The sequence below is a fragment of the Geotrypetes seraphini genome, chromosome 2 (genome assembly GCF_902459505.1).
Source record: "Geotrypetes seraphini chromosome 2, aGeoSer1.1, whole genome shotgun sequence".
NCBI classification, from domain to species: Eukaryota; Metazoa; Chordata; class Amphibia; order Gymnophiona; family Dermophiidae; genus Geotrypetes; species Geotrypetes seraphini.
In genome coordinates this window covers 128,254,042-128,280,518 of record NC_047085.1, presented here as the reverse complement: position 1 = coordinate 128,280,518, position 26,477 = coordinate 128,254,042, and the positions used below count along the sequence as shown (strand labels likewise).

The window sequence follows — 26,477 nt, the reverse complement described above, 5'->3', positions numbered from 1 at the left end:
GCTTAAAGAAAAGGTTTACAAGATATAACAATTATTTTGGTTACAATAATTTACTTAAAATATGCATTATAATGTATATATTTTAATATAATGTATAGATTTAATTCCACTTAAGTTAAAATTTTACCAAAGAAATACAAAACTTATTTATTGTAGGTAAACAATAATTGAACCCTTAGACAAGAATGTATCCTATTAACCAGCATTCTCAAAAGTTTGAATCAAAACGGCTCTGTCTCTGTCTGCAAAACCGACAGTGTCTGACTATGTCTTTGTAAAGCTAACAGACTGGTACAGACTGGTACAGACTAGTGCTGCCCGATTCGCGATTCAAATCGATTCACCGATTCATTTCGGGTGAATTGATTCAAATCGGGGAAACATCGAACTTACCGATTCGTTGGCACCCTTGCTAGAGACCTCTGCCACTGGAATCCTTCCATCTAATGTAATTTCTGGTTTTGCAAAACCAGAAGTTACATCAGAAGCAAGGACTCTGGTGGCAGAGGGAAAGCCCGAATGGACCTCTGCGTGCAGATCGCTGGCAGCAAGGCTCTCTCCTCCCCGGCCGGAAGTATTTCTCCTCTCCACCACAGCCAGGCAAAAGCGGCAGTAGTGAATGTGATTCACTACCCTGCCACTACTCCGGGCATCTTCTCTCCATTCAGCTACCCAAGTGGAAACAGGAAGTTTTCACTGATGGTGGGCCGCAGTGGAGAGAAGATGCAAGGAGTGGTGGCAGAAGTGGATCGCTAAATAACTACCGCCACTGGCAACATGCTGTAATGGGAAAATAAAGGTAGATGGGGAGAGGGGAAATGGTCTTGGGGGAGTTGGTGGACTGGAGGAGAGAAGAGGAGAAGATGGATGGGAGAGATGATCTTGGTAGAGGAGGGAAGATAGATGAGAAGAGGGGAGGGAGATGGACTTGAGGGAGGTCATGGAGGGGAGATGGACTTGGGGAGAGGGAGAGATGGGAGAGTTGGTGGACTGGAGAAGATGGATGGGAAGATGAAGAAGATGGATGGGAAGAGGGGGGAGATGGACTTGAGGGAGGTCATGGAGGGGAGATGGACTTGGAGAGAGGGAGAGATGGGGGAGTTGGTGGACTGGAGAGAGAGAGATGGGGAGAAGATGGATGGGAGAGGTGAACTTGGTTGAGGGGGAAGATGGATGGTGGAGAGGGGAGATGGACTTGGGGGAGATCATGGAGAGGGGAGATGGGGGAGGGATAGAAGAAATAATGGATCTAAAAACAGAGGAGAGGGAGAGAGATGTGGACAATGGGATTTAGGAAGGGAAGGAACAGAAAGGGAGAGAAGTTGGACACAAGGGAAGGTGTAAGGGGGGGATAGAGATATTGGATAGGAGGGTAGTTAGAATGAGAAAGGGAGAACAGGTGGGGAAGGAGGAAGAGATGCTGGATGAAAGGGTACTTGACAAAAGGAGAGATGGTGTATCTGGGGATGATTGGGTCTATCACTGCAGCTACGGGAATAGAGACAAAAGAAAGGAAAGATGCCAGACCTCCGGGGAAGGGAAGGGAAATGGAAGGGGAGGACAGAGATGGAAGATGGATGGTTACCACGGAAAAAGAAAAAAACGACAAATGGGCAAGGGACCCTGGCAAGCGAGTTATCATAAGGCGTTTGTTGCAGAGCCTGGGACCAACATGATTTGAAAAATGACCAGACAACAAAATGTAGAAAAAATAATTTTATTTTCTGTTTTGTGATTACAATGTGTCAGATTTGAAACTTGTATCCTGCCAGAGCTAGTATTAGACCGCGAGCGTGAGCTAGGATTTAACAGAGAGAGGAAAAGTCTTTTTTGTTTATTTTGGTTACACCACAGTGCAAGTGTGGGTAGGAGAGGGCAAAGGGGGTGAAGAGGCTATAAAATAAACCGACCAGAATGTTTGGAAAAAAATACCCAATTGGGCAGGAAAATCAAATTGAATAATCGATTCAATAGGCTGAATCGAATTAAAATATTTTTCCTGAATCGGGCAGCACTAGTACAGATACCAAAAAAGCCCAGACACAGCCCCCCTTTGCATCTGGCTGTGTTTATATTCACCTGAGATCTCAGATGCTTAAACCAACACAATTCAAGAGACTTCTTGCCTTCCTACTTTGTTTTACTTGCTTAATTACAGGACATATCGAGGTGGAAGATGATATCTTCTTTCTCAAAGGACTCTCGGCCATAAGAGGGCATCCGCTCAAACTTAGGGGCGGGAAATTTCATGGCGACATCAGAAAGTATTTCTTCACAGAAAGAGTGGTTGACCGTTGGAATAAGCTTCCGGTGCAGGTGATCGAGGCCAGCAGCGTGCTGGACTTTAAGAATAATGGGATGCCTATGTGGGATCCCTACGAGGGTCAATCTGAAGAATTGGTCACTAGGTATAGACCTAAGAGGATGGGTTAGTAGAGTGGGCAGACTTGATGGGCTATAGCCCTTTTCTGACGTCATCTTTCTATGTTTCTATGTTTCTAATTATTGTGAAGAATAAAACCCAAAGATTATTCTTCCTAAAACCTAATACAGGATTATAAAATTAAAAGAAAGTTACAATACTCAAACTTTTGCCGCTCTTTCACATTCCACAGCTAGTTTCCATGATACCCCTAAAGGTCATCTAAGTCAAACTCCATATGTCTGGAAAATCCAGTTCCCTCAGGATTTCCCAAGTTCTTGAATCTTATAAATGTACAGATTTTAAGTTAAGTATAATCATATTATCACACATTTCATTCTCTCCTGGATCTAGGGCACACATACACATAGATACACCTATATGATAATTATTATGAAAGTACATATCTTTAGATACAAACTGTCTTGCTCAGGAATGGGATATCCTCTATCTCTTCCTTACCAATACTAGGCTAAGAGCCATCTGGTATTAATTAAGCCACAAGGCTTCAAGTGGGAAAACTTAAACAAAAAGAACCAAGAACCCTTATAATTTTTACCCTCACCTCTACAGATATTTTATATATGCAACCAATTATAATTTTGCTTATCCAACAATTTACATAAATACTAAATATTATTAGGATTATTCTTACTATTAATCCCTAGTGTTTTTCTGGCCCTGACTGCAATCCATATTCTATTTTTTATATCTCTGCACCTAACTTTTCATATGCTCTTAATTGGACATTGGCCTTACTTACCACAAGTGCATTGTTAACTTTGTGGCCACGAATCATATGAAAAGTAGGTGTCTGCATGTAGAAAAATCTTTATTTATACTTGCATTTATCAAATAAAAACTATCCATCCCAGGATGGCCTGTGCACCCTATTTGTCCTGTGCTGTTTTCGCCAGACAGCAAAACTCAGGAGTCAGGAAAATGTTGAAGAGAAGAGGAGAGGAGAGAGGATTGAGCCTTGGGGGACTCCATAGTTTTGAGCAATAGTAGAAGTAGAGTTATTAAAACTGACTTTGTAACTTCGATTGTTGAGGTAGGAGAACCATTGCAGAACTGTGCTGGAAATGCGAATGGATTCAAGGCTAGGAGAAGAGGGTGATCAATGGTGTCAAAAGCGAAGGTAAGGTCTAGTGAAATCATAATGGAGGATTTGTGATGGTCTTTGAAGCAAAGGATAGAAGTTGTCAAGCCAATGAGAGATAGTTCAGTAGAATGATTTTTCCGAAATCCAGTTTGGTAGGGGTGAAGGGCGTTAGCTTTTTCGGCAAAGTTGGATAGTTTTTCAGTTATTTTTGTTAGAAGAGGTAGGTTAGCAATTGGTTGATAGTTGGTGATTTGGTTTTCGTATATGTTTGTTTGCTTGAGTTTAGGAAATACTAGAGCGGATTTCCATGATGAAGGCATAAAGCCCGTAGAGAGACTTTTTTTGATCATGTCAAGTATGAATGGGCCGAAGGCTTACACATTTCCTTAAGTCTAATTTTATAGGTATTTTGTGGATGGCCAGTTCAAGAATATTGGGTGTACTGGGTGAACCTTCATCCTTATGCCATCCCCTCAATTTTCAGATCTCTAGAATGTCAGTTCCTCCTCAAAGATTTTGATATACAATCATGATCTCCTACAACAATGATATAAAGTACACTGTGATGGTGGTTAGAGCTTGAGTGGCTGTCAGTACATGCTATGTTAGACTAAGGCTCCATCTCACTCAGCATCCTATCTCTGACAATGGACAATCTGTATCATTAGGACATAGCTGGCACAAAATAGAAACTTCCTTCATTGCTCACTTTCAGGGATATATGATGGGGGGTTTTAAATTTTATTTTTGAAATGTATCACAAGCATAAAACATGTTTATGCAATTCATAACCCTATTAAGGAATTAAACAATTCTTAAATAAGGAAAATTACATAATCATCCAAAGATAGTGAGCAAAGATACAAAGTAGGAACAAAAGGGAAAAAAAAGTTTATACTAAGAAACAAAAATATTAAGGAAAAAGCTTTAGGCAGCACAACTATTTTCTTAATAAGCTTTCAAGACTTCAAGAGGGTTCAACAAAGTAAATATGGAGGAGAGATAATAGGAGTTAAATCACTATCCAAGAAACTAATGAACTTGAGAAGTTAGATATTGCAGAATATGTTAAGAATGTAGTTTAATGTTTGTACTAACAATGCTAGTGGAACCAGAAAGATTAAGAAATATTGGGCCCACTATTGAACCCTGGGGAATACCACATGACAAATTATAGGAGGAGATGTAGATTTAGACCATGCTTGGACAATCTCAGTCCTCAAGGACCATAACCCAATTGGATTGTCATGATTTCCCCAATGAATATGTATGAGATATATTTGCTTTCAGTGGACCAAGTGCATGCAAATAGTTCAAATGCATATTCATAAGAACATAAGCATTGCAATACTGGACAGACCAAAGGTCTATCAAGCCCAGCATCCTCTTTTCAACAGTAGCTAATCTAGATAAGTATCTGACAAGTTTCCAGTACACTAAAGCAGATTTTATGCTCCTTTCCTAGAAATAGAGAGTGGATTTTCCCAAGTCCATCTTAATAATGACTTATGGACTTTTCTTTTTAGGAAATTATCCATTTTATTTTAACCCTGCTAAATTGACTGCTTTTACCACATTCTCTGGCAATCAACTCCAGAATTCCAGTTTTTAATTACATGATTTTCTCCAGTTTGTTCCAAATTTACAATTTAGTAGTTTCATTGTGTGCATCCTAGTCCCAGTACTTTTAGAAAGAGTAACCCATGCAATTCATGTCTATCCATTCCACTCCATCAAATTTCCCTGAACCAAAGCATTTGATAGCGTACCACACCGCAGGTTGCTGAGCAAGATGAGTTCTATAGGATTGGGCGACACATTGACTAAATGGGTTGGGAACTGGCTTGGAGGTAGGCTTCAGAGGGTGGTGGTGAACAGCACCCCCTCCGAGATGACAGAGGTGATCGGTCTTGGGCCCGATCCTATTCAACATCTTTATAAGAGATTTGGCAGAAGGGCTCCGAGGTAAAATAACATTATTCGCCGATGACGCCAAACTAAGCAATGTAGTGGGCAAAAGCACAACAGACAAAAATTCAATGCCCGACAACATGATGCACGACCTACTCCTACTGGAGCGCTGGTCTAGGACCTGGCAACTCAACTTCAACGCCAAAAAATGCAAAGTTATGCACCTGGGCAGCCAAAATCCATGCAAGACTTATACCCTTAATGGCGAGATCCTAACAAGAACGGTAGCAGAACGAGACTTAGGGGTGATCGTCAGTGAGGATATGAAGGTTGCCAAGCAGGTGGAGCATGCTTCATCCAAGGCAAGACAAATTATGGGTTGCATACGCAGGGGTTTCGTCAGCCGTAAGCCTGAAGTCATTATGCCATTGTATAGATCCATGGTGAGGCCCCACCTGGAATACTGTGTGCAATTCTGGAGGCCGCATTATCGCAAGGATGTGCTGAGACTGGAGTCGGTCCAGAGAATGGCCACCCAGATGGTCTCAGGACTCAAGGATCTCCCATACGAAGAACGGCTAGATAAGTTACAGCTATACTTGCTCGAGGAGCGCAGAGAGAGGGGAGACATGATCGAGACGTTCAAGTACCTCACGGGCCATATCGAGGCGGAGGAAGATATCTTCTTTTTCAAGGGTCCCACAGCAACAAGAAGGCACCCATGGAAAATCAGGGGCGGGAAACTGCACCAGGTGACACCAGGAAATTCTTTTTCACTGAGAGGGTGGTTGATCGCTGGAATAATCTTCCACTTCAAGTGATTGAGACCAGCAGCATGCCTGATTTTAAGGCCAAATGGGATCAACATGTGGGATCTATTCACAGAGGAAAGATAGGGGAGGGTCATTAGGGTGGGCAGACTGGATGGGCCGTGGCCCTTATCAGCCGTCTATTTCTATGTTTCATCTCTTCTCCAAACTGAAGAGCCCTAACCACTTTAACTTTTCCTCATAGGAAAGTCATCCCATCCCCTTTATCATTTTTGAGATGCAGTGACCAGAATTGCAACCAATGTTCAAAGTGCAGTTGCACCATAGGGCAATGCAAAGGTATTATAAAAGGTATTACCTTCTTAATTATTTCTAGAATTCCATTTGCTTTCTTCACTACCAATGCACACTGAGCAAAACGTTTCAACATATCATCAACTATGACACCTAAATCCGTTATCTGGGTGGTGACTCCTAATGTGGAACCTTGTATCATGTAGCTATAATTTGGGCTTCTCTTTCCCACATTCATCACTTTGCACTTGCTTACATTACATACCATCTGCCATTTGGTCACCCAATCTCCCTGTCTCTTACAATTTTTCATAATCCTCTTGTAGTTTAACAACTTTGAGTAACTTTGTGTAATCACCAAATTTAATTACCTCACTAGTAATTTCCATCAAATATGTTAACACATGTTGGAACAGGATTTGGTGAAAATCCTCTCCATGGAATACTTGTACCTACCAAAAATTTCTAAATCTTATTATATTGCTGCATTTATTAAGAATATGTCTGGAGGAGGTATTGAGGAAGTGGTAGAGGTGAATTTAACCATTATGCTGGAAACCTCAATTGAGAATGGTGAGGATAGAAATAAGATTTTAATTAATTTCTTTTGTAAAAGACAGGCTTTGTTTCATGGATCTCCAATATATATTTTTCCTGATGTTTCTTGAAGAACTCAGATGTTCAGATGAGAGTTTCTTAAATTAAGTCAAGGGCTTTGCCTCTTGCTATAACTTGCTATATATTTTTTCCTGAAATTTCCCAGATGTCAGGTGAAATTTCAGGGAAAAGAATATATTTTTTTCGACTTGACACAGCTGTAGAAATTGATTGTGGCCCAGGAAATTCAATCAATGGGTGTGTCATCTGCTTAATGTGGTGGAAATGTAAATTTGAATGTTCATCCTTTTTTGTACAGCTTTGATATTTAAATCTTTTGTTGGTTAGGGGTTATACTGGGAAAATGTAGAAGCATGGGCTAATGATTTGATGGGGGAATTTCTTCTTTTGTCTAATGTTTTTTCTATTTTTTTCTTGTTTTCCTTTAAGATGTCAAGCTCTCTCCTTCCTTTTTCTTCAATTTGCAATGACATTGAGATCAATATAATATTTTGGCCCCCTTTTATGAAGCTGTGTTAGGGTCATGAGTTGCTGTGATAAAAGCTCCGATGCTCATAGGAATTCTATGAGTGTTGGAGCTTTTAATGCAGTAACCTGCGATAACAAAAACCCTAATGCAGCTTCATAAAAGGGAGCCTTTAAGATTTAGGTAATTTGATACAAGATATGTATCTTTTCTTTTAAAATTCATGTCAGTATTTGTTTGGGGAATCGTACTATCTACATTTCTCCATTAAGAATATTGATAATTTAATCCTATTCTCTGTTTTCTATCTTTTTTGTTTTGTGGCTTTTTTTTTTTTAATCTTTATTCATTTTCAAACTTACAATAAGTGTGACAATATATTCAAACAAATTAACAATAAATATAACACTTAATAATCATCAATGGTACAAATGATATGCTCTTATCTCCCACCCTTCCCACCCTTTCTTATCATATAATCAAATACCTTATACAATTTGTAATAATAAATTACCCTCCCTCCCCCCCTCACAATTGAACTTGTAAATTCAAGGGAAAAAATGTCCTCTAATCAGTACAATATTTTATTAATGGCTCCGACACATCTTGAAATTTCTTAAAACACCCTTTCTGTATTGCAATAAATCTTTCCATTTTATATATATATGACAGAGAATTCCACCAAAAATTATAATTTAGTCTACTCCTATCTTTTAACCAGTTCTTAATCCACCATAGGACATTACCTACTATCCCAGGAGTTGTTCATTATCAAATGGCTTTTGAAAATCCAGATACACAATATCAACCAACTCACCTGTATATATGTAAACCGCTTTGAGTTTGGTAGAGGTATACAAGTCCTCAAAAATATATGTGAAACACACAAAATCCTTATGAACTTGGCTACAATACAAGACCAAGTGTCCAAACTGGAACTATTGGAGAATTATCGTAAGGATCTCAAGCGCTCACAGCTAAAAGCTTGATTTGTTTTTCAAGCTAATAACCAAAAAGTGAGCTATCATTGGTCCCATAAATTCTCCTATTTCAAATTCTTCTTTTTTTATCAAAACTTTTTATATAAATATAATTTTTTTAAAGTGTAATATAAATCCTATTTTGCTTCATACAAATTGCATAGCAATACTTTCTTCAATTAATATACTGGTTTTCAATTAATAAATAGTACTAGACGGCGAGAAATACTGATAGGCACTTTGTGCCTTTGCGATTTGCAGTTTTTCGGCATGTTAACTTTATAATTCGGTTGACTTAAGTAAAGATGCGATAATGCTGGTGTTTTTCCTGATGAAGCTCTTATAAAAAATAATGAACGGAGATCTTCCGTCGTCATGAAGCTAAGTACTCTTTAAATTACAACCTTGAGTGAGAGAGTACTATTTATTAATTGAAAACCAGTATATTAATTGAAGAAAGTATTGCTATGCAATTTGTATGAAGCAAAATAGGATTTATATTACACTTTAAAAAAATTATATTTATATAAAAAGTTTTGATAAAAAAAGAAGAATTTAAAATAGGAGAATTTATGGGACCAATGATAGCTCACTTTTTGGTTATTAGCTTGAAAAACAAATCGAGCTTTTAGCTGTGAGCGCTTGAGATCCTTACGATAATTCTCCAATAGTTCCAGTTTGGACACTTGGTCTTGTATCACTTGGTCTTGTATTGTAGCCAAGTTCATAAGGATTTTGAGAGGTATACAAGTCCCAATCCCTTTTCCTTTCTCTTTATCCACATTAAGGAAATCCTAAAAACTCAACTGGGTTGCAGCCCTCAAAGGCCGAGATTTCCCACTCCTGAACTAGACCAATGAACTCTAAATGAATGATGTGTTAAATATGATATAAACCAAGAGAAAAGAATTCCTGAAGTATGTAGGTCAGATAACCTCTAAAGGAAAATGGAATGATCTTCTTACTCAGTGTATTGCAAACTGTGTGCTGTGGTGAGATTCCGGGTGTGCCACCAGGGAATGATGTGTAGCGAGTCTGTCATTGCCAGTGCCAGCATCTCTTGTTCTTTCTGCTCCCCCGGCATACCTCCGTAAATGTTCTGCCAGCACGAGAGCTCAGGGCCTCCCCCACATGGGCCTTTGAGCATGCACGGACGTCAACATAATGGCATCACACACGTGTGTGCATACATGTGACATCATTACATTGACATTTGCATGCTCAGAGGTCCATGTGGGGGTAGGGCTGGGGGCGGGGCTATGTGTCCTCTTTGTGTGCTGGGAAAAACATTTGCTCCGTTAGTGTGCTGGAGCTAAAAAAGTTTATGTGACACTCAAATGTGGCAAAGAGGTCTAAAGATATTTAAAAGAACATTCTTAAATCTATCTAGGTTAGTCATAATGAAATCTGTAAGACCTGAAAGTGCAAGTTCAGATTTGGGTATTTCCAGACGTAGCTAAAGTTATTCAGAGAAGAAGGCAACACTTTTTATTTTTTTCAGCCTAGAGTGCTACAGATAGGGGCACATTTTTTGTTGAAATATCCTTGTAGATGTATAGTATAAGTAGCATTCAAGGAATACAAAAGAACACAAGAAGAGAAACACAAAAAAGAATACCAGATAAAACTCAAAGAAGTGAAGAGAGAAATACGAGTTTTGAAAGCACAGGTGGAAGAAAAAATGGCTAAAAAGGTAAAAACAGGAGACAAGATTTTTTTCGGGTATATTGGGGAAAGGAGCAAGACTAGAAATGGAATTGTGAGACTAATAGATGCTGAGAACTATGTGGAAAGTGATGAGGAAACAGCAAATGTGCTAAACAAATACTTCTGTGTTCAAGGAAGAAAAGTCTAGAAAAGGACCATGGTTGGCTAACTGAGGTATATATGGAAGAACATGAGAAAACTAAAAGTGGACAAAGCCATAGGATCTGATGAGATCCTTCTTAGGGTACTGAGGGAACTCAGAGAAGTTCTTGAAGGACATGTTATGGATTTAATAAATCCTTAGCGACACCATAAAGGTATGTTATGTGCCTTATTCTGTTCCTCACTCATATTTTGATGTTTTGTTAATGTAGTATGTCACTTCACATGTTTTTGGAGATGCACTTTTTTGTAAATTTATTCATTTATATTTGCTGTTTGATATATGTAAGTACTATTTATTTTCTATGACCTTATACTGATTATGTTTTTTGTATATCTATGTTTATGGTTCTATTATGATTGTATGTGATTTTATGATACTTATTTATGGCTTTTTGTTTTAACAGTAAGGTTTTGCCTCTGAAGCATCCCTTGCCAAGCAAAATATGACCATGTTGGCCTTGACTAACATGCAATTATCTAATAAAATACCTTTTTATCCTCCATAAAACATGCATGCTTCTATGACTAATAATAAATAATAATAAATTGTATTTTTATACCGCAGTACCTCTCAGTTCTATGTGTTTTACAATAAAAAGAAGCTGAACAACTCAGCGATGATACAACAGTGACATTGAAATTCATATATTTAATAAAATATTAGTCAAATTTGTCAAAGAGGTAAGCTTTAAAATTTTTCGTAAAATCTTGATAGGAATAAGAAGCCGCAGTTAGGCCACTTAATATTTTACTCCATTTACCAACTTGAAAAGATAGTGTTTTTTCAAGAAATTTTTTATACATACATCCTTTTAAGGATTGAAAAGAAAATAAAGAACAATCACGAGTACGGCGGTCAGTATCAAAAAGTCTGAAATGTTTCAGCATGTAAAACTTGCCTACAAAAATGAGAGGCAGGTGGTTAGTCTATAACTATTGTCACAATTGCACCACATATTTGTAGGTGATATTTAAAGTGAGACTGAAGAAGAACGAATGTGGTCCCTCTTCACAAAAGTGGGAACAGAGAAGGTGTCAGAAACTACAGGATGGTAAGTCTCACTTTAGTGGTTAGAAAGATAATGGAAGCTCTGCTGAAGAAAAGAATACTGAACTACATGGAATCCAATGGGTTACAAAATCCAAGACAACATGGTTTCACCATGGGGAAATCGTGCCAAAATAAACTGATTGATTTATTTGACTTGGTGATCAGATAATTGGATAGATGATGTGCACTAGATGTAGTCTACCTAGATTTCAGCAAAGTCTTTTGACACAGTTCCTCAGTAAACTTAGGGCTCCTTTTACTAAGCTGCGTTAGGGCTTTAATGCACGGAATAGTGCACGCTACATTGCCGCACGCACTAGACCTTAATGCCAGCATTGGTAATTTCCTGCATGTGCTAAAAACGCTAGCGCACCTTAGTAAAAGGAGCCCTTAGTGGGCTGAAGTTAGGTCCCAAAGCAGTGACCTGGATTAGAAATTGGTTTATTGACAGACAACAGAAAGTGGTTGTGAATGGAATTTGCTCGGAGGAAAGAAATGAGAGCAGTGGTGTGCCTCAGGGATCCATATTGGGGCCTGTTCTATTGTGAGTGATATTTCTGAAGGACTAGAAGGAAAAGTGTGTCATTTTGCAAATGACATGAAGATTTGCAACAGAGAAGACACACCAGAGGCTAAAGAATACATGAGAAGAGATCTGCAAATGTTGGGAGAACGGTCTAATGTCTGGCAGTTAAAATTTAATGCAAAGAAGTAAAGTAAATATGTTTTCATGTCACATATCAAAATACCTTATATGTTCAGGATTAATTAAAAAAAAATCATAGCTCACCACTGATAGATAATTCATATTGAGTCTGAAAGTCTTTAATAGCTTTTGTGATGTTTTCCTGTGGAATCAAAGCTTGAGGTACAGCAGGATCCTCTACACATAAGTACAATGAAACACTCCATTAGACAAAAATAGAAGTCAAATGAACAACTGTCTACATATTAAAGGTTTTTATACATGAGTTTAAGTTTCATGAAAGTCTTGATATACCCCTTTGGCTGGGCCAATAGAGCAATTTACAATAATATAGAAAACTAGTATTTTAGCCCGTTACATTAACGGGTGCTAGCTGTCTGTCTTTCTTTCCCCCCTCACTACCCTTTGCAGCAGCAGCATTTCCCGGCCTTCCCTATGCAGAATCAGCATCCCCCCCCCCCCCACACACACACACGCTTCCCTGTGCAGAAGCAGCATTTCCCCACCACACACACACTTCCCTGTGCAGCATCAGCATTTCCCACACACACACACACACACACACTTTCCTGTGCAGCAGCAGCATTTCCGTGCCTTCCCTGTGCAGCATCAGCATTTTCTGCTGCACCCTTCCCAGCCGCCGTGTTGAAATTGATAGAAAAGCTGATCAGATAATTGGATAGAGGATGTGCACTAGATGTAGTCTACCCGGATTTCAGCAAAGTTTCTTGACACAGTTCCTCAGTAAACTTAGGGCTCCTTTTACTAAGCTGCATTAGGGCTTTAACGCGCGGAATAGTGCACGCTACATTGCCCCGCGCGCTAGACCTTAACGCCAGCATTGAGCTGGCATTAGTTCTAGAAGCGTAGCGTGTGGTAATTTTCTGTGTGCGCTAAAAACGCTAGGGCACCTTAGTAAAAGGAGCCCTTAGTGGGCTGAAATTAGGTCCCAAAGCAGTGACCTGGATTAGAAATTGGTTTATGGACAGACAACAGAAAGTGGTTGTGAATGGAATTTGCTCGGAGGAAAGAAATGAGAGCAGTGGTGTGCCTCAGGGATCCATATTGGGGCCTGTTCTATTGTGAGTGATATTTCTGAAGGACTAGGAGGAAAAGTGTGTCATTTTGCAAATGACATGAAGATTTGCAACAGAGAAGACATGCCAGAGGGTAAAGAAAACATGAGAAGAGATCTGCAAATGTTGGGAGAACGGTCTAATGTCTGGCAGTTAAAATTTAATGCAAAGAAGTAAAGTAAAGATGTTTTCATGTCACATATCAAAATACCTTATATGTTCAGGATTAATAAAAAAAAAAATCATAGCTCACCACTGATAGATAATTCATATTGAGTCTGAAAGTCTTTAACAGATTTTGTGATGTTTTCCTGTGAAATCATAGCTTGAGGTACAGCAGGATCCTCTACACATAAGTACAATGAAACACTCCATTAGACAAAAATAGAAGTCAAATGAACAACTGTCTACATATTAAAGGTTTATATACATGAGTTTAAGTTTCATGAAAGTCTTGATATACCCCTTTGGCTGGGCTAACAGAGCAATTTACAATAATATAGAAAAGTAGTATTTTAATCTGTTACATTAACGGGTGCTAGCTGCCTGTCTTTCTTCCCCCCCCCACACACACACTTCCCTTGCAGCAGCCATAGCAGCATTCCCTCCCCCTTCATGTCCCTGTGCAGCTGCATGTCACCCCACCCTACTTCTCTGTACAACAGCATTTTGATCCCCCCCCCCCCACTTCCCTGTGCAGCAGTCACAGCAGCAGCATTCCCTCCCCCCACACCACATCCCTGTGCAGCACTAGCATTTCCCTTACCCCCTTCCCGTGGTCCTGCCCCCCCACACACACACTTCCCTGTGCAGAATCAGCATTTCCCCACACACACACACTTCCCTGTGCAGCAGCAGCATTTCCCACCCTTCCCTGTGCAGAATCAGCATTTCCACCCCCCCACACACACACTTCCCTGTGCAGCAGCAGCATTTCCCACCCTTCCCTGGCAGAATCAGCATTCCCCCTCTCCCCACACACACACTTCCCTGTGCAGCAGCAGCATTTCCCGGCCTTCCCTGTGCAGAAGTAGCATTTCCCCACCACACACACATTTCCCTGTGCAGCAGCAGCATTTCCCACCCTTCCCTGTGCAGAATCAGCATTCCCCCCCCCTCCCCACACACACACTTCCCTGTGCAGCAGCAGCATTTCCCCGGCCTTCCCTGTGCAGAATCAGCATTTCCCCACACACACACACACTTCCCTGTGCAGAATCAGCATTTCCTCCCACACACACACACTTCCCTGTGCAACAGCAGCATTTCCCTTTCTTCCCTGTGCAGAATCAGCATTTCCCCACCCCACCCCCACACACACACACTTCCCTGTGCAGCAGCAGCATTTCCCGGCCTTCCCTGTGCAGAAGCAGCATTTCCCCACCACACACAGATTTTCCTGTGCAGCATAAGCATTTCCCCCACACACACATACACTTCCCTGTGCAGCAGCAGCATTTTCCGGCCTTCCCTGTGCAGCAACAGCATTTTCCAACGCACCCTTCCCAGCCGCCGTGTTGAAATTGATAGAAAAGCAGATCAGATAATTGGATAGAGGATGTGCACTAGATGTAGTCTACCTGGATTTCAGCAAAGTCTTTTGACACAGTTCCTCAGTAAACTTAGGGCTCCTTTTACTAAGCTGTGTTAGGGCTTTAAAGCGCGGAATAGTGCACGCTACATTGCCGCGCGCGCTAGACCTTAACGCCAGCATGGAGTGGTAATTTCCTGCGTGTGCTAAAAACGCTAGGGCACCTTAGTAAAAGGAGCCGTTAGTGGGCTGAAGTTAGGTCCTAAAGCAGTGACCTGGATTAGAAATTGGTTTATTGACAGACAACAGAAAGTGGTAGTGAATGGAATTTGCTCGGAGGAAAGAAATGAGAGCAGTGGTGTGCCTCAGGGATCCATATTGGGGTCTGTTCTATTGTGAGTGATATTTCTGAAGGACTAGAAGGAAAAGTGTGTCATTTTGCAAATGACATGAAGATTTGCAACAGAGAAGACACGCCAGAGGCTAAAGAATACATGAGAAGAGATCTGCAAATGTTGGGAGAACGGTCTAATGTCTGGCAGTTAAAATTTAATGCAAAGAAGTAAAGTAAAGATGTTTTCATGTCACATATCAAAATACCTTATATGTTCAGGATTAATAAAAAAAAATCATAGCTCACTACTGATAGATAATTCATATTGAGTCTGAAAGTCTTTAACAGCTTTTGTAATGTTTTCCTGTGGAATCAAAGCTTGAGGTACAGCAGGATCCTCTACACATAAGTACAATGAAATACTCCATTAGACAAAAACAGAAGTCAAATGAACAACTGTCTACATATTAAAGGTTTTTATACATGAGTTTAAGTTTCATGAAAGTCTTGCTATACCCCTTTGGCTGGGCCAATAGAGCAATTGACAATAATATAGAAAACTAGTATTTTAGCCCGTTACATTAACGGGTGCTAGCTGTCTGTCTTTCTTCCCACCCCCCACTTCCCTGTGCAGCAGCCACAGCAGCATTCCCTCCCCCTCCTTGTCCCTGTGCAGCAGCATTTCACCCCACCCTACTTCCCTGTGCAACAGCATTTTGATCCCCCCCCACTTCCCTGTGCAGCAGTCACAGCAGCAGCATTCCCTCCCCCCACACCACATCCCTGTGCAGCAGTAGCATTTCCCTTACCCCCCTTCCCGTGGTCCTACCCCCCCCCCCACACACACACACACTACCCTGTGCAGCAGCAGCATTTCCCGGCCTTCCCTGTGCAGAAGCAGCATTTCCCCACAAACACACTTCTCTGTGCAGCAGCAGCATTTCCCACCCTTCCCTGTGCAGAATAAGCATTCCACCCCCCCGCCCCCCCCACACACACACTTCCCTTTGCAGCAGCAGCATTTCCCGGCCTTCCCTGTGCAGAAGTAGCATTTCCCCACCACACACACATTTCCCTTTGCAGCATAAGCATTTCCCCCACACACACATACACTTCCCTGTGCAGCAGCAGCATTTCCCGGCCTTCCCTGTGCAGCAACAGCATTTTCCAACGCACCCTTCCCAGCCGCCACGTTGAAATTGATAGAAAAGCTGATCAGATAATTGGATAGAGGATGTGCACTAGATGTAGTCTATTCAGCAAAGTCTTTTGACACAGTTCCTCAGTAAACTTCGGGCTCCTTTTACTAAGCTGCGTTAGGGCTTTAACGCGCGGAATAGTGCGCACTACATTGCCGCGCGCGCTAGATCTTAACGCCAGCATGGAGTGGTAATTTCCTGCGTGCGCTAAAAACGCTAGGGCACCTTAGTAAAAGGAGCCCTTAGTGGGCTGAAGTTAGGTCCCAAAGCAGTGACCTGGATTAGAAATTGGTTTATTGACAGACAACAGAAAGTGGTTGTGAATGGAATTTGCTTCGGAGGAAAGAAATGAGAGGCAGTGGTGTGCCTCAGGGATCCTATTGGGGCCTGTTCTATTGTGAGTGATATTTCTGAAGGACTAGAAGGAAAAGGTGTCATTTGCAAATGACATGAAGATTTGCAACAGAGAAGACATGCCAGAGGCTAAAGAATAGATGAGAATAGATCTGCAAATGTTGGGAGAACGGTCTAATGTCTGGCAGTTAAAATTTAATGCAAAGAAGTAAAGTAAAGATGTTTTCATTGTCACATATCAAAATACCTTATATGTTCAGGATTAATAAAAAAAAATTCATAGCTCACCACTGATAGATAATTCATATTGAGTCTGAAAGTCTTTAACAGCTTTTGTGATGTTTTCCTGTAGAATCAAAGCTTGAGGTACAGCAGGATCCTCTACACATAAGTACAATGAAACACTCCATTAGACAAAAAAAGAAGTCAAATGAACAACTGTCTACATATTAAAGGTTTTTATACATGAGTTTAAGTTTCATGAAAGTCTTGCTATACCCCTTTGGCTGGGCCAATAGAGCAATTTACAATAATATAGAAAATTACAGAAAATATAGTTTTTAATCATGACAAATAAGAAACAAGAGTAAAATAAATCATAAAATGAAATCCAGAGATATATGAGTTACAATACCTTCAATTCACCCCCATTTTGATAATCTAAGCAGTACTCAGTGGTGTTGCTGCTCAGTTATCAATCATCTGTCTCACAGTCTCATATACCACAATTGTCATTAGTCCCAGTAAATTTAAAGTTTTTATATCTTTAGAAAAAAAGTTATCTTTTTATTCATAATCACTTTAACTTAACAAATACTCATCTTTAAGATCCTGTGATTAGATCGACTAGGGGGAATTACTTTCCAACACAGACCATGTTTCATTTTAGCTGTATTAAGGAATTCCCATTAGTCAGACATCCCCGACATTTTGCCTTCACTTGGGGAAAATCTATAGCTGGGTGCCTCCTTTAAGCCATCCCAGTGCTACATGGTGAGAGCCTATTCTATAAGGCATTTGCACACTCAGATTCTGTAACAGAATACTAGAGTATAACAGCCATAGGCCTGGAATAACTGCAATCATGTAAATGTGGCATAGGTGTACATAATTTACATATTCTTTATGTTACATACATCAGTTGAAGCTCTGCCTCACTCCTCCAATGCTCCACCTTTACACACTATAGGGCTCAATTTCAAAAAAGATGGATGTCCAAAAGACAGTATAAACCAGCACTTGGATATCTTACTTCTCAAACCGTCTAAGTAGGCATTTACAAAACTGAGTTTTTAGACATCTTTCTTGTCATTTTGTCTCCACAGCACCTAAATCTTAAGGGGATATGTTAGAGGCATGCTTTGTGCAGTATTAGGGCAGGCTTAGCACTTGGACATTTTATCAAATGTCCAGGGCACGATTTAGACATTTTGGGCTAGACCTGTTTTTTAAAAAAAGGGCCAAAAAGGTACCCAAACTGACCAGATGACCACTGGTGAAAATATAGCCTCCACACTCTCCCTCAGTGGTCATTGAACTACTTGTACTCATTCTACACTATTCAGGATTTTGTAGGCTTCAATCATATCTCCCCCCCTCAACCATCTCTTTTCCAAGCTGAAGAATCCTAATCTCTTTAATCTTTCCTCATACAAGAGGAGTTCCATCCCCTTTATCATCTTGGTTGCTCTTCATAACGGATAACAGCAGCAATTCTACACTATGGGCTTGTTGAAACCCAAACTGAAATGGATTCAAACAGTCCACACGTACTACAAACATCTTTAATTGGCTTATAACCAGTTTCTGTAAAACCTTCCCCATAAATGTAACCACAAATATAGGGCAATAATTACTCATTTCAGCAGTATCCAAACCAAAATTGGTTTTACAGTCAATTTTTTACAGTTATCAGGAAACACTTCCACTCATAAAGATTTAATTATTATCCTTGTAGCCACAGACACAATTTCAGAGGCCAATTGTCTTAAATTCCCAGATGAACATAAATCTCCCAATGCCCAGGTAGATATAATACCACAGATCACTATTGACACCTCAGATTCACCTAAGAACATAAGAATTGCCACTGCTGGGTCAGACCACTGGTCCATCGTGCCCAGCAGTCCGCTCACACGGCGGCCCTTAGGTCAAAGACCAGTGCCCTAACTGAGATTAGCTTTACCTCCATACGTTCTGATTCAGCAGAAACTTGCCTAACTTTGTCTTGAATCCCTGGATGGTTTTTTCCCCTATAACAGCCTCCGGAAGAGCGTTCCAGTTTACTACCACTCTTTGGGTAAAGAAAAACTTCCTTACGTTTGTACGGAATCTATCCTCTTTTAACTTCACCTTGATCTAACAAGCGAGAGGTAACATCACCAACCACAGTTAATCTAGTCTCCAAATATTCAGCAAATCTATCAGCATCAGGACCACCACATACATTAATCCCCTTATAATAATAATAATAATAACAGTTTATATACTGCAGTACCATGAAGTTCTATGCAATTTACAAAAGACCTAAAGGAAGGTACAAATTGATTGAACTTAAAAGAGGTGAAAGAAAGTGGTTAATAGTCTCGTTATTAGGAGAAAGAGATGAATGGGTCAGCTGTCTAGATACCTTAGGAACAGATATGTTTTTAGGTGCTTCCTGAATTCCTCATAAGTAGTGGGCGAATGCAATTGTTCTAGATCTTTACCCCATAATACTGCCTGATGTGAGAGAAGGTGTTCATGGTGTTTTTTCAGTTTACATCCTCTAACTGGGGGGAAACAAAGTTCGAATGTGAGCTTCTTTTGTGTCTGTTGGCTGAGAAGGAGAAAAGGTCAGTTATGTATTTAGGGGATAATCCGTATAGTACTTTAAAGCAGAGGCAGGCGAACTTAAACTTTACGCGTACTTCCATCGGTAGCCAGTGCAACTGCCGGTAGTAAGGTGTCACATGATCAAATTTCTTAAGCCCGAAGATTAGTCTGACCGCTGCATTTTGCATTAATTGTAAACATCGCATATTCTTTGGGAAATTGCTAAATAGGCGATGTTACAGTAATCAAGTTGACTCAGTACGAGGGATTGTACCAGGATTCTGAATGCTGATGTATCAAAATATGATTTGAGGGATCTAAGTTTCCAGAGAGTGAAAAAACCCTTTCTGATTAAGGAGTCCACCTGGTCTTTCATGGTTAGGCATTGATCCAGAGTTACACCCAGTATCTTCATGGTAGACTGAATAGGGTAACTAAGTTTATTGATGCATAGTGGTGTTTTGGTGTCAAGCGGGTGTGGCGAAGCAACGAAAAATTTCATTTTTTCTGAATTAAGTTTGAGCTTGAAGTCAGTCATCCATTGCTCCATCAAATTTATAGCTTCTGATGTCTTGGGAATGGTTTCTGAGATAGAGTTAGCAAATGGGATGATGATCGTAAAGTCGACTGCGTAACTGAATAGTTTTATCCCCAGCTGGATTAATTGCATGCCCAGTGATGACATGTAGACATTGAAGAGCAATGGGGATAGCGGCGACCCTTGCGACACACCAGAAGGATTGCTCCAGGTATCGGAGAGATCATAATTGAAATGTACCTGTTAGGTATGGACATAAGGAAGCCACGAAACCAGTTCAACACCTCATCCCTGATACCAATAGCATCTAGGCATTGTAGCATTTTCCCATGGTCTACTAGATCAAAGGCAGAGCTCATATCAAATTGCATGATCAGGGCATTGAGGCCCTTGCTAAACAATACACGCAAATTATCGAAGATAGCCACAATTACTGTCTCCGTACTGAATAAAGGTATAAAACCGGATTGAGTTTCATGTAGGAGAGAGAACTGGTTAAGATATTCCATCAATTGGGTGTGTACCAATCCCTCCATGATTTTTACAATAAATGGAATGGATGCTACTGGTCTGTAGTTGGTTACCAGAGCTGATGATTCTTTACTATTTTTTAGGATTGGGGTTATTATTATATGACCGTTGTTAGTGAGGAACTTTCCATTTTTTAGGTTATGGGCTAAGTAGTGCAACAGCGATAGTTTAAATTCTAATGGCACCGCTTTCATGATTTCCTTGATGTAACACAAAGGAAAATTGAAGGACATTGTACAAAAACCTAATAAGTTATAAACATCACATTTTTGACAAAAAGCACTTCTTGTATTTAGATTTTTTTTCCTATGAAAAGCCATCATTCACAGATTATATTATTGTTTGCTTTGATGAAGGATAACAAAGTAATATCAGAATAACAAAAATATTATAGAAGTCCAAAAATCTGGACTGTGAGGGATTGGTTTAGTCCAGATTTTTGGATTTTTGGGATTCTCAGACAGTACCTTTAAAATTCAGCATCTCTCTCTCTCTTCTTCATCTAACATCTCTTTCTCTCTTTTCCCCATCCATAACGTGACCATTTATTTTTTTCATCAAAAGGGGACATCTATTAATTGTCAGTCCCGCCCCAATCCCACCCAAGCCCCACCCCAATCCCACCCTAGTCCCACCCCAAGCCCGCCCTAGCCCCATCCCCCCAATCCCGACCCCAATTTCTTCCATTCATTTTTCATGTAAACATATCTTATTAATTTAAAAAAAAACTACAAAGCACACTATACGCAGAGAAAATGTTAATTATCATTTATATTTGGGGGGGTTTCAAAGATGTCAAGGCAAATGACTTTCAAATATGCAATGTCACCTCGGTAACTAAAGAAAAATAGACAAATATAGTGCAAAATATAGACAGCAGATATAAATTCTCAAAGCTGACACGTTTTGATCACTATATTAAACATAAAATCATTTTTCCTACCTTTGTTGTCTTGTGATTTCATGAGTCTCTTTTGTTTCTTTCTGCACTCAGGCCCAACAATTGTCCCTTTCTATTTCCTCCCTCCTTCCTTCCCATGTCCTTAGTGCCCCCAGAGCCTCCTTCCTATGTCCTTAGTTCCCCCAGTGCCTCCATCCTGTGTCCTTAGTGCCCCCAGTGCCTCCATCCTCTGTCCTTAGTGCCCCCAGTGCCTCCATCCTGTGTCATTAGTGCCCCCAGTGCCTCCATCCTGTGTCCTTAGTGCCCCTTCCTATGTCTTTAGTGCCCCCAGTACCTCCTTCCCATGTCTTTAGTGCCCCCAGTGCCTCCTTCCCATGTCCTTAGTGCCCCTTCCTATCCTTAGTGCCCCCAGTACTTCCTTCCCATGTCTTAGTGCCCCCAGTGCCTCCTTCCCAAGTCCTTAGTGCCCCTTCCCATGTCTTTAGTGCCCCCAGTGCCTCCTTCCCGTGTCTTTAGTGCCCCCAGTGCCTCCTTCCCAAGTCCTTAGTGCCCCTTCCCATGTCTTTAGTACCCCCAGTGCCTCTTTCCCATGTCTTTAGTGCCCCCAGTGCCTCCTTCCTATGTCCCTCTCACTGCCTTCCACACTTTGTCCCATCCCCACCCCCCAAGCCAGCCTGCCTGCCTGTCTACCTCTCTCCCTCCCTCCCTGGCCAAAGCCAGGCTGTCTGCCTGTCTACCTCTCTCCCTCCCTCCCTCCCTGGCAAAAGCCAGCCTGCTTGCCTGCCTACCTATCTCCTGCCCTCCCTGCCGCAAAAAAAAAAAAGCCTCCCCATCTTTCCCCCTGCCTGCTGCTCTTACTGCCCTGCCACTACAGCTGCTAAACCCAACAAGAAGTCTTCTTTCCGACGTCAATTCTGACATAGGAGAGGACGTTCAGGGCCAGCCAGGCAGCGATTGGCTGGCTCAGAACGTCCTCTCCGACGTCAGAATTGACGACGGAAAGAAGACTTCTTGTTAGGTTTAGCAGCTGTAGTGGCAGGGCAGTAAGAGCAGCAGACAGGGAGAAAGATGGGGAGACTTTTTTTTTATTTTTTTTGCGGCAGGGAGGGACAGGAAGTGATCGCCTGTCCCTTTGTCCCCGAGCACAGCTTCGGGACGCTGTCCCTGAAAATGGGACATTTCTGCGTCCCGAAGCTGTCTGTGGGGACAACGGGACAGGAGGTCTGAAAACGGGATCGTCCCGTTCAAAACGGGACGTATGGTCACCTTACCCATCCAGCATCTCTGCAGCTTAAGAAAATGCCACAGCCCAAATAAGGAGGCCCAAGTCCCCAAAGCCCCCACTCGTGGCAATGCTCTCCCCCATACACATGCCCGGTCTGGTATCTCTTCCTTCCCTCCCATCCCTGCCTGTGTCTTTTTCTCACTTCCCAGCTATGAGAGTCACCCCTTGATTGATTTAATTGGCATTAATTGGAAATAATTTGGTCTTAATAGTTCTGTAAAAAAGAGAAAGAAATTAAGGGTAACTTCAAAAAAAGAGAGTTACCATTTCTACACATCTGCCTGTGGTAAAATTTGATAAGCAAGGGAGGGCCCAAAGAACCAGTTTGAGCTTGGATACGTGATCTGAATACGGAGCAGATTATATACTATCTGAGATGTGCACATAGGAAAAGTTGCTTTTTCTATCGAGACACAGCTACTAAAGAGAAGCAGAAAACTTAAACCCCTATTGAACCCCTGCACCCTCACAATTTTAAGGAGTGTTATCACTTATCAGAGTATAGCAGATGGGAAAAACAGAACACTAGCCAGTTCAAATCAGCTGAAAAGCAAGGCATACCACAATTTTGAATATTAATATTGGATGGCTGCTGAAAAGTATTTAACCTGGAACAGGACCCAGGCAAGGTGGGGAAATTTACATTCTTCTGACAGAAATGTCTGGCTTTGACATCTGTCTTTGGATGTGTCCCCACTGCCTATCTTTGTGTTTATTTACTGTGACTTATGTGCTATGATAGATGAATGTCTGTTGGTAGGGAGCCATTGCTTAAAATATACATTTTCTTACTGGTACACAAGATAGAATAAAATAAGGAAAAGGGATTTTAATGTCAGATTGGTATTTCTTTTTCAACGAGTGTCTTGTCTTCTTTACATGTGCTATCCTGAGACAGATTATGTGAGAATGTAAGTGTTGTAGTCTTTCTTGGGTCTGGCCCAGCAGGAGAGGCAAACCCTTACACAGCCCAACCCCCAGTGCACCTTTTCAATAAGCAAGTCTTCCATGCTGCAGCACATTAACGTGGGCCTTTACCAAAGCTGAGCTGCCAAGCAGTACGCGTGTCGAAGGGGAAGACGACATCTTCTTTCCCAGAGGACCCTCGGTCACAAGGGGACACCCGCTCAAACTCAGAGGAGGGAAATTTAATGGTGACACCAGGAAGTATTTCTTCACAGAAAGAGTAGTAGATCACTGGAACAAGCTTCCAGTACAGGTGATCAAGGCCACCAGCGTGCTTGACGTTAAGAATAAATGGGACATCCACGTGGGATCCTTACGAGGGTCGAGATAAGGAACTAGGACATTAGCACCCAGACCTAATTGGGGGGGGGGTCAGTAGAGTGGGCAGACTTGATGGGCTATAGCCCTTTTCTGCCGTCATCTTTCTATGTTTCTATGTTTCTAAATGCTGAGCCGCCCATAGGAACAGAATGACCGACTCAGCAGCGCAGCTTTGTAAAAGGACTCATAAATATGTTAGTGTGTCTTAGTAAAATAACCCAATGTGGTGTTATATTAGAATGTTATAATTTCATATCCATGTCATGTTAATTGCATATCATAAAAGCAGTACAGTGGAATCTTGGTTTATGAGCATAATTTGTTCCAGAAGTATGCTCGTAAACCAAATTGCTCGTATATCAAAGCGAGTTTCCCCATAGGAATGAATGGAAACTCGCTTGATTCGTTCCCCCCCTCCCCTCCCGAGGCCACCGGCGCTGCTCCATACCCTCCCCCCTGAGAACTGGCATCGCACACCCCCCGCCAGCGAACGCCCCCCCCTGCTATCCGACAACCCCCCGCTCGCGTCGCCCCCCTCCCCCCACCGCGATCCGGCATCCCCTGCCGTGCACCCAAACAGCATCCCTTATCCCGATCTGGCACCAGCACCAACGCACAGGACATGCCAGTGCCAGAAGATCCTCCCTCTTGGCTGGGCTGGGCTGGGCTGGGCCTTGAGCATCTGCGCATGTTCAAGGCCTTCTGGTCTCGCTCTCTCTGAGATTCCACATCTCAGCACTACTACAACGATCATTTTGAATAATACATTTGCAGATATGTGATGGTATTTTGATTTACTATTAAGGACTGTAACAATCAATAGTATATTTCCACTTAACTTGAAGTTTTTAACCAAGGATGTGACTGCTGGTCTCAAAATTGGGATTTTGAGACTGACTTGTCTATACGGGAAGTTTTTTGTTACCCCTATTAGACACTGAGGTCTTTTCTCTATTTTTGAGGTATTGATGCATAGATGTTTGTAGTGCTGGATATTATTGGATATTGTTTAGGGATATATAGTAAGAAAATAGAAACATAATGGCAGATAAAGGCCAAATGGCCCATCCAGTCTGCCCATCCACTGTAACCATTATCTTTTTCTCTCTCTAAAAGATCCCACATCTGTTCCATGCTTTCTTGAATTCAGACAGTCATTGTCTCCACCACCTCTTCCAGGAGACTGTTCCACGCATCTTCCACCCTTTCTGTAAAAAAGTATTTCCTTCGACTATCACCTCTTAATTTCATCCCATGTCCTCTCATTCCAGAGCTTCCTTTCAAATGAAAGAGACTCGACTTATGCGTATTTATGCCACATAGGTATAGTAAGAAAATAGAAACATAATGGCAGATAAAGGCCAAATGGCCCATCCAGTCTGCCCATCCACTGTAACCATTATCTTTTTCTCTCTCTAAAAGATCCCACATCTGTTCCATGCTTTCTTGAATTCAGACAGTCATTGTCTCCACCACCTCTTCCAGGAGACTGTTCCACGCATCTTCCACCCTTTCTGTAAAAAAGTATTTCCTTCGACTATCACCTCTTAATTTCATCCCATGTCCTCTCATTCCAGAGCTTCCTTTCAAATGAAAGAGACTCGACTTATGCGTATTTATGCCACATAGGTATATAAACATCTCTATCATATCTCCCCTCTACCAGGTATGATAGAGATGTTTATATACCTATGTGGCATAAATACGCATAAGTCGAGTCTCTTTCATTTGAAAGGAAGCTCTGGAATGAGAGGACATGGGATGAAATTAAGAGGTGATAGTCGAAGGAAATACTTTTTTACAGAAAGGGTGGAAGATGCGTGGAACAGTCTCCTGGAAGAGGTGGTGGAGACAATGACTGTCTGAATTCAAGAAAGCATGGAACAGATGTGGGATCTTTTAGAGAGAGAAAAAGATAATGGTTACAGTGGATGGGCAGACTGGATGGGCCATTTGGCCTTTATCTGCCATTATGTTTCTATTTTCTTACTATATATCCCTAAACAATATCCAATAATATCCAGCACTACAAACATCTATGCATCAATACCTCAAAAATAGAGAAAAGACCTCAGTGTCTAACAATATCCAATAATATCCAATATCTAACAATATCCAATAATATCCAAAGTATACATACTCATACATAATATCCAAAGTATACATACATAAACAATATCCAATAATATCCAAAGTATACATACTGAGATCTTTAAGTCTGTCCCCATATGCCTTATGATGAAGACCAAACCATTTTAGTAACCTTCCTCTGGACCGACTCCATCCTTTTTATATCTTTTTGAAGGTGCGGTCTCCAGAATTGCACACAATATTCTAAATGAGGTCTCACCAGAGTTTTATACAGGGGCATCAATACCTCCTTTTTCCTACTAGCCATACCTCTCCCTATGCATCCTAGCATCTTTATTTTT

The 26,477-nt window shown here is 41.2% G+C and overlaps 1 protein-coding gene and 1 long non-coding RNA gene across 2 annotated transcripts in view; both read right to left on the bottom strand.

The window, feature by feature from the left end:
- LOC117356010 (coiled-coil domain-containing protein 178-like) overlaps nt 1–13,602 on the bottom strand; it is a 31,829-nt gene extending 18,227 nt beyond the window's left edge. The window contains exons 1-2 of the mRNA XM_033935249.1: nt 13,525–13,602; nt 12,280–12,372 (exon numbers count right to left, since the gene is read on the bottom strand). Of these exons, the coding sequence (XP_033791140.1) occupies nt 12,280–12,372; nt 13,525–13,594 (163 nt within the window). The 5' untranslated portion in view covers nt 13,595–13,602. The remainder of the gene's footprint in view (nt 1–12,279; nt 12,373–13,524) is intronic.
- A 3,398-nt stretch (nt 13,603–17,000) lies between these two features.
- LOC117354244 overlaps nt 17,001–26,477 on the bottom strand; it is a 42,391-nt gene continuing 32,914 nt past the window's right edge. The window contains exon 3 of the long non-coding RNA XR_004538151.1: nt 17,001–17,070. This is a non-coding gene — a long non-coding RNA (uncharacterized LOC117354244). The remainder of the gene's footprint in view (nt 17,071–26,477) is intronic.